The sequence below is a fragment of the Acomys minous genome (genome assembly GCF_964271855.1).
Source record: "Acomys minous genome assembly, chromosome: 12".
NCBI classification, from domain to species: Eukaryota; Metazoa; Chordata; class Mammalia; order Rodentia; family Muridae; genus Acomys; species Acomys minous.
Window position 1 is genome coordinate 69,504,764 of NC_140493.1, and position 8,202 is coordinate 69,512,965.

At 52.3% G+C, this 8,202-nt stretch overlaps 1 protein-coding gene across 1 annotated transcript; it reads left to right on the forward strand.

The window, feature by feature from the left end:
• The first annotated feature begins 5,303 nt into the window (after positions 1 to 5,303).
• BHLHA9 (basic helix-loop-helix family member a9) lies at positions 5,304 to 6,489 on the forward strand. Its single transcript, XM_084750635.1, has one exon. It carries the CDS (start codon positions 5,381 to 5,383, stop codon positions 6,074 to 6,076), a length of 696 nt encoding a protein of 231 aa, XP_084606761.1. The 5' UTR covers positions 5,304 to 5,380; the 3' UTR covers positions 6,077 to 6,489.
• The last annotated feature ends 1,713 nt before the right edge of the window (positions 6,490 to 8,202 follow it).

The window sequence follows — 8,202 nt, forward strand, 5'->3', positions numbered from 1 at the left end:
ACTGTGGCAGCAGGATTGCTTTCCCTCATGTCAACACTGAGCCTCCCAGACATACATTGAGTTAATGCATTTATCAGTGTCTGTGCATTCAGCAAGTGCTTCCCCGAAGCTGCTGTGTTTTGTCCTCAAGCTGCGGTTTTAGGGGCCTAAAGGTGGCCTCAGAATGAATGCAGAAGTGCTCAGGTCTCAGACCGAGTCCACAAGACCAAAAGGGAACCTCTTGAGGGGAAGGCTCAGGGATTGCTCCTCAGAGGAGGAAATGCTAAGCTGCTGATGCCGGTACCCTGCATGTCACCATGGGAACTCAGTGGAGAAGTGTCCTAATGAAGACACCAGTGAGGATACAGGCTCAGAGCTGCAGGCTGATCCTGAATCCCTCCAGGCTGCTTTGGGTTAACCTGTTGGAGCAGTTGGGCTGTGGGCACAGGCTGCCACTTCTGCCTTCTGCAGCCGTCTCTGAGTTTTCATAAGCCACTTGTTCCATCCGGCTTGGTCACAGTTAGCCAAGGACATGTGACTCCCAGCCGCGCCGTGTCCTCCACTGCTCACATCTCTAGTTCCCTGACCCTGTCCTCCCAGGTCTCCTCCGTATCTTTTTTTCCCCCCAAGACAGGGTTTCTCTGTGTAGCCTTAGTTGTCCTGGACTCACTTTGTAGACCAGGCTGACCTCGAACTCACAGTTATCCTCCTGCCTTTGCCTCCCGAGTGCTGGGATTAAAGGCGTGCGCCACAACGCCCGGCCAGTTTTTCATTTTTCATACTTGGTTGAAAAAGAATTTTAAAGATGGAAAACGGATGAACAGCTCATACCACCTTTAATTCCAGCTCCTCTCAGGCTTCTGGCCTCCGAGGGCACCTGCATCATGTACACACACATACACTAAAAAAATAAATCCTTAACACTAAATAAGTAAATAAATAGAGACAGGGTCCTCCTCTGTAGCCCATGGAACTCTCAATCTTCCTGCCTTGGTTTTCCTAGTGCTGAGATTGCAGGTGTGTGCTGCCATGCCAATTCGTTCCTTACTGTTTTCTTGCTGAGAACGGAATCCATGGCGCTTGCACATGATAAGCAAGCATTCTGCCACCGAGTTCCAGCCCCAGTCCTTTCATAGCCTTCCCTTCAAAAGACAGGTAAACACCAGCATTCTGATGGCAGCGGGTGGGTGGTCAGTGGGGACATTGGGTGTGGGGCAGGTGCTCCTGAGCTGAGCGTGCAGACCTAGCCCAGCAGGTTAAGACCTCAGTGTTCGGACAGGATCCACACTGCAGGTCAGTTCCCTGGCGTGGCGTCGGTTCTTTGACTCTCTAAGTCCCAGTTTACAGTCTGTAAATGGGCATTATGATAATAGGCCTTCCATATAGGATTGTTGTGAGGCTAAGTTAATGTATGCTTAAAAGCACTTAGTCCGATGCCTCGGCTACAATAAACACATCCTGCCGAAGTCAGGATCAGGACTATTAAGATTATTATTTTTATGATTAATTATTACTGAGCTGCATAGTGTCCATAGTGGAGTGTGAGTTCTAAAACGCTGAGTCACTGGAGGAAGGAAGGCGTCAGAAGCAATGGGTGCTTAGCATTTATCACCCGCTGGCACCCTCCTTTCTGCTTCCTAGGAGCTCCCTGGGGGAGTGAACAGGAAGGACAGTGTGGATAGGTCCCCTGCATCTGTCCATGGTGGTGGGATGCGCAGGGCTTGCCCATCTTTGGCTGCAGTGAAGGTCTTGTTGGGTATCTAGATGCATTTTCTATTCAATGCTTGGGCTCCTTCCTACCCTCACGGGCCTGGAAACTGCCGTGCTTCCATCCGCCAAGGTTGGTTAAAGGCTGTCTCCATCTTCAAATTCTTAATGCTTTTGAACAAGGGCTCCATGCTTGACCTGGCAAGGCACATAATCCTGTCTGCACTCTGTCTGTCTGTCTGTCTGTCTGTCTGTCTGTCTGTCTGTCTCTCTCTCTCTCTCTCTCTCTCTCTCTCTCTCTCTCTCTCTCTCTCTGTGTGTGTGTGTGTGTGTGTGTGTGTGTGTGTATGTGAAGGGTTGATGACCTAAAAGCCTAGGGCAGGAAAGTTGATGTGACTGATGGCATCCATAAAGTGTTAGGATCCCAGGAGAAGAAACATACCACTCTCAGTTACATTTACCATTTTGTTTTGTTTTGCTTTTGGTTTTGGTTTTGGTTTTTGAGACAGGGTCTCTCTGTGTAGCCTTAGTTGTCCTGGACTCACTTTGTAGACCAGGCTGGCCTCGAACTCACAGCAATCCACCTGCCTCTGCCTCCTGAGTGCTGGGATTAAAGGTGTGGGCCACCACCACCTGGCCATGTTTACCATTTTTATAGTTGTTGTTGTTTGTTTTGAGACAGGGTTTTTCTAGGTAAGCCCTAGCTACCCTGCAACTCTCTATGTAGGCCCGGCAGGCCTCAACCTCACAGAGATTCGCCTGCCTCTGCCACATAAACTCCCAGAGGTTCAGCTGCTTCTGCTGGGATTAAAGGCGTGCACCTGTGGTGGGTGCCTGTGCAATCCTTTTCTACCTCATAAAATGCCCCAAACTCCCTGTGCCTGTGTGAAGAGTCTCTGTTCCGGAGGAGAGGCTGCGGCCCTGTCCTTTAGTTGCGATTAAAAGAACCGTTCTGCTCTGGAGGAGCCCGAGCGAGTTCTTTCATTCCCACATCACCTCCATCAAGCCCAGTTGAATAGAGTGCCCTCCATCTTCCTCTGTTCTCCATCTTGTATTTTTGAGACACAATCTCTCACTGAACCTGAGCTCAAGGGACTGGCTACCGGCTTGCCAGTGAGCTCCTGGGGTCTGCCTGCCTCCGTCTAACCAGCTCTGGGATTACAAATGCTGTGCCCAGCTCTTACGTGGGTGCGAGGCCTGCCTGTTTATACGACGGGCACTTGGCTGCCTGAGCCCTCTCACCAACCCCCTGGCTAAACGCTCACAGAGACGGTGTCTTCCACAGAGAACACAAGAGACTGAAGTGTGAAGATGAGACACCCAGCACAAAATTGCATACTAAGCAGCTACTGGCTGGAGTGGATGGGGAAGAGCTCTCTCACCACCTAGCTGCATTTGGTACCAAACCGTTCGGGTGCTCTACTCTGCTCTAGGCTCCCCATGCTGGAGTCAGGCTTTTCTTAGAGGCTGGGTAAGCTCTGAGTCCCAGTGTCCTCTGGGACCCACAAGACCAGGACTCAGCAGTCTCTACCGCGGCTTGCTTCCGCAGGCTAAAAGACATGGCAGAGTAGCCATGGAGTATTGACGCTCCGTAGCCTGAGATCCACCTAAATTGACATCTTGTTGTTTGAAGATGGGGAAGTTGGTTCGGGGATGCTTCTGATTTGTTTTTGTTTTTTTTGTTTTGTAGTGCTAGGCTTGGAGCCTAGGACTTTATGCATAGATGCTCTACCATGGAGCTCCACTCCCAGCCCCCCACCCCCCACTTCTAAAACAAGGTCTCTGTATGCAGTCCAAACTGGCCTCAAACTCCTGATCATCTTAGCCAGCCTTCCAGAGTGCCGAGATGACAGGCATGCGCCACCATGCCTAGCTTTTACCTGTTTATTTATTTATTTATTTATTTGTCTATTTGGGTTTGTTCTGTTTTGTTTTTGAGGCAAGGTCTCAGCCCAGGCTGGGCTCAAACTACTATGCAGCGGAGGCTGGCATCCAATTCCTGATCATCCTGCCGCTACCTTCCAAGTGTGTGCCAACATGCTAGGCTTATCTGCTTTCTTTGTTTTTGGTTTAGGTTTTTTTTCGAGACAGGGTTTCTCTGTGTAGCCTTGGCTGTCCTAGACTCACTTTGTAGACCAGGCTGGCCTCAAACTCACAGCAATCTGCCTGCCTGTGCCTCCTGAGTCCTGGGATTAAAGGTGTGCACCACCACGCCTGGCCGCTTAACTACTTTCTAATCCATATATATTGGACATTTTGAAGAAATTGATCCTGGAAAAACAGTTGTTAGGTTGTTTTCAGTCTAGTGAACAAGGCGGACAAACAGCTATCACTAAGTACATGTAGCTCATTTCCCAGTGTCCTGCTCATTTTCCTCTGTGGGAAAACTCAGTTTGAAGTAATTGGGTCATTGATACTATGGATGTGACCTGTGTGCCCATCCTGGCTGGTGCCACAACTTTTGGGAGGTGGCTGGGAATGAGATAATTCTTTTTTTTGGTTTTCTGAGACAGGGTCTCTCTGTGTAACCTTGGCTGTCCTGGACTCACTTTGTAGACCAGGCTGGCCTCGAACTCACAGCGATCCACCTGCCTCTGCCTCCCGAGTGCTGGGATTAAAGGCGTGCGCCACCACGCCCGGCTAAGAGATAATTCTTAATCTTATGTTGCTCCTGAAAAATCATGAATGCATACTTGGAATTCCACTGGGGTCTTTCTCTAGGAGTATGCATTATCTTTTATCTTTTTCTTCTCTCTCTCTCTCTCTCTCTCTCTCTCTCTCTCTCTCTCTCTCTCTCGTTTAGAATTCCAGTCCTTTGTTATGGCGACGGGGATTGTCTACCGGATTCATAATCTGACTGTACTCTGTTGCTGTGGGAGTGGGCTGCTCAAAGGCCATGGACTTTAAGGGTTGCTCCCTGTTGGACACTGCGAGGAAAGCCAGAAATAAAAGTCTTCATCAGTCTCGGCTTCTGGCTCAGCCCAGAACTGCCTGAAGAAGCTGGGGGGGGGGGGGGGAGGACACGACTGCTGGCCTCAATCCAAAGCCCAACCCAGCATCCAGGCCAGCCTCCCGGTGGATGCAGGCGCTGCTGCATCCCATCTGCTCCTCCTTCCTGGCTTCTTCCGGGATGGCCACGCTTTTCCTTAGTGAGTGTCACCTCTGGTTGCTCCCAGTTGGAGGTCAGGTTGTAATGTTTGCAGCAGGTCCCCTTACTCACTGGGACATTTCACACTTACTCATGGTTCTTAAAACCCACTCAAATCTATCGTTACTATCTGTAAGCCTAGCGGCTCTCTTGCCCAGAATCAAACGCTGCGTTCTCTCTGGGGTCAGGAGACTGAAACAGCCCAGTCACCCCAGAGGGTCTGCAAAGCACAGCAAACATGTTCCCTGAGAACTGGAGCACTGGCCAGGGCGTGGCCAGGCTACCCAGCTGGTCCTGTGTACAAGAATCTGCACGCTTCCTTCCTTGCTTCCTTCCTCTTAGTTCCTCCCTCACCATCTTACCTGGGGGCAGGTAATAAAGCAGGAGGAGGGAGATGGATGGATTGGGAGGGTGGGGAGCCACGTGGTGTCATAAAGCCCAGCTAGGTAGAGCCTGTCCAGAGAGTGGCCAGCCAGCAAGAGCCGGTGGACCAGCAGCCTTTGGGACCCGAAGCTGAAACTTGCAGGGCCAAGGATTGAATAGGCCATGCTCCGAGGCACGCCAGGACTAGGCCTCAGGGGCCTGAAGCTGGCTGAGGATTCTGTGGAGGACTTGGGGCGTCCTTGCCCTGAGGCTGGCAGGAATTTTGGAATGCTGAGGCGCAGCCTGGACGAGACAGAGGAGACGGCAGGCAGAAAGCGCGAGCGGCCCGCACGGTCCAAGGCACGGCGCATGGCGGCCAACGTGCGGGAGCGCAAGCGCATCCTGGACTACAACGAGGCGTTTAACGCCCTGCGCCGAACGCTGCAGCACGACCTGGGCGGCAAGAGGCTCTCCAAGATCGCCACGCTGCGCAGGGCCATCCACCGCATCACCGCGCTCTCCTTGGTCCTGCGCGCCAGCCCGGCTCCCCGCTGGCCCTGTGGTCATCTGGAGTGCCATGGCCAGGCTGCTCGCGGCTCGGGCTCCGGGTACTCCGGCTTCTGTGTTCCGCGGTCTGCGCCGCCCCCTGCAGCGCCTGGCCTCCCGCGCAGGGACATCGCCAGCCCCTTAGTGCCTCCTGTACCACCACGCTGCGCTTCGTGCTCTCCGCAAGCGAACTCGGGGCGGCCCAGGCTGATGGCCGAAGTGCCTAGTTTGGCCCAAGCCTCTGGGGGAAGCTTGCGCCGATGTCCCGGGACTCCCCAAGTTGGACCGATTCCATGGGGGTGGGGCTCTGGGTTGGGCTACCAGCACTCCTGACCAGGCCATCAAGATCTGGAAGCCGGCTTGGAGGAATGACAACAAAAGAAAAGGCTGCGAAATTATTCTGGACAGAATAAGATCGAATGTGTTGCGACTTGAGTGGCAGAGGAGGCTGCCTTACCAGTGGAAAGGAACTCTGGGGGACCAGGGCAGCCTCCCCACATCCCAGCCTGGGGTGCTGAAAAAAGGATTGAGATCTTAGATTTGGATTTGGTCAAGCCGTCTTTCCTGCAAAGTGTCCTTTGCTTTCCTGTGCCTCGGAGGCCTCTTCTCTTGCTGCGTTGGGGCAGGGGGACTTGTGGGGTTGTGCGGGGAGACAGCTGCTGTGGTCAGAGTGGTCCCCTTCCCCTGTTTGGGCTGCTGCTTATCTGACAGAGACCTGGAAAATTACCTAATAAAAAAAATGTCTTCTCAGTTTGCTAACAGGACTCCGCTAAGTTCAGTGACCTAGCGTGACAGGGAATGCTCAGAATCAGGGCTGTATCCTGGAAGGGCAGGTAGGGCCTACAGCCCCCAGGTAGGCACCTGGGCACTGGCTGTGCACAGTGAGATAGGGACAGGATAGAGACATTTGGAAAGGACACCTCTCTGTGTGCTGGAGACACTGTTTGGAGAAAGTTAATGGGGGCATCAGAGGCTAAGGTCGTTGTCAGCCATGTTTGTGAGTTTCCCTGAGACACTGCTATCTGCAGTGAGCCCAGGCTGCCAGAAGAAGAGTGGCTAGTCTACATGCAGAGAGGGAAGTTGAGGGCAGGGTCAAGGATGGGGGTGGGGCGGGGGGTGTGTGTCAGGGACCCAGAGTGGTAGGCAGAGCTCTCAACCAATAGAACGCCAAGGCTTCTGAGGCGAGGTAGACTAGCACTGCAGGAGAGATTTTGAGGTGCGGTCTTAGGCCAAGGCCAAGGGAGGTGCAGGAACACCTTTCCCTGAGAACTACGGAGAGTGGCAGCATTTAGGAAGGCCCTGTGTGTTTGCTGGGCTGCTGCCACCTCTGAGTGGAGGCTGGGCGATGCCACAGGCACGGACTCACGGGAGTGTGAGGGTTTCTCAGCACAGTCGAGATGATGAAGCTCAAGGCCACAATGGAAGCGATCTGCTTTCTGTGACATCCTGTCCCCCAGTCACAGCCCTAAGACTCCTGTCCGTCCCAGTCAAGGTTGTGAAGCAGTTCTCAGGAAGGCTTCCATCCTGGGTCTGGACAGGAGCTCAGCGTGAGACTTTAGCTTCAGCCCCGCCCCTCAGTGGATGGACGCTGGGAAGGAAGGAACGTGGGCCTGCCCGGCATCCGACTCCCTGCCACTTCACCTCTGATTGGATAAGGACACCATCTCAGGGCTGCTAAGATGATTCCTAGCAGTTGTTTATGAATCGTTACTGGTCAATACTACATTTTTATGTTCGGGCAGCGCAAACAATGTTTTATATACCCCTCCCCCCTTTTAACTCCAGGGACATTTTCTCTGGACATATGATAAATAACTAGCAAATCCTATTCTCCTAAATTCTAAGGTTTTAAGAATTTTCTCACCCACTTGCGTTCTTCCCCTGAGGAAAGCAGTGACGCCTCCTGTCGGTGGAATTAGGTTACACAGCACAAGAGAGAGCCGAACCAGAGATCTGCCTAGCTTAGCGGATGAGTGGCTTTTTGAGCAAATCACCTGCTGGCTGCAGTTGTTACACCATGAGCTGCCGTAGAGACCAATCGAGACACGTTTACAGGAACTCGGCTGAGTGTTTAGTTCACGGGAAGCTATTTGGTCAGTCTCTCGGGGAGGCGCGTTAAGAGGCTGTAGGGGAAGGTGTGCAGCAGCCCTGGAGTCAGCAGCACAGTTCCATTTGTTGCTTTATCAGGGCTCTGTGGTTGAGCGTTGGTTTGATGCTATGCATTTACCTAGCATGAAGTCTTTAGGCACATACATGTTATATATGTACTTGTGTAGCTGTATGGCTGCGTGAATATGTGTGTGCACATGTGTGTACCAACCTAACAGGAGCCCCCTGCTCTCCCTGATGCTTTTGGGGAATGCTAGGCCAGAAGAGCCTCAATGATGACGTGACTGCACAATTTTTCTACAAAGGTTTTTCTAAAACCCTTGCATGAGTTTTGAAAAAAAAAAAAAAAC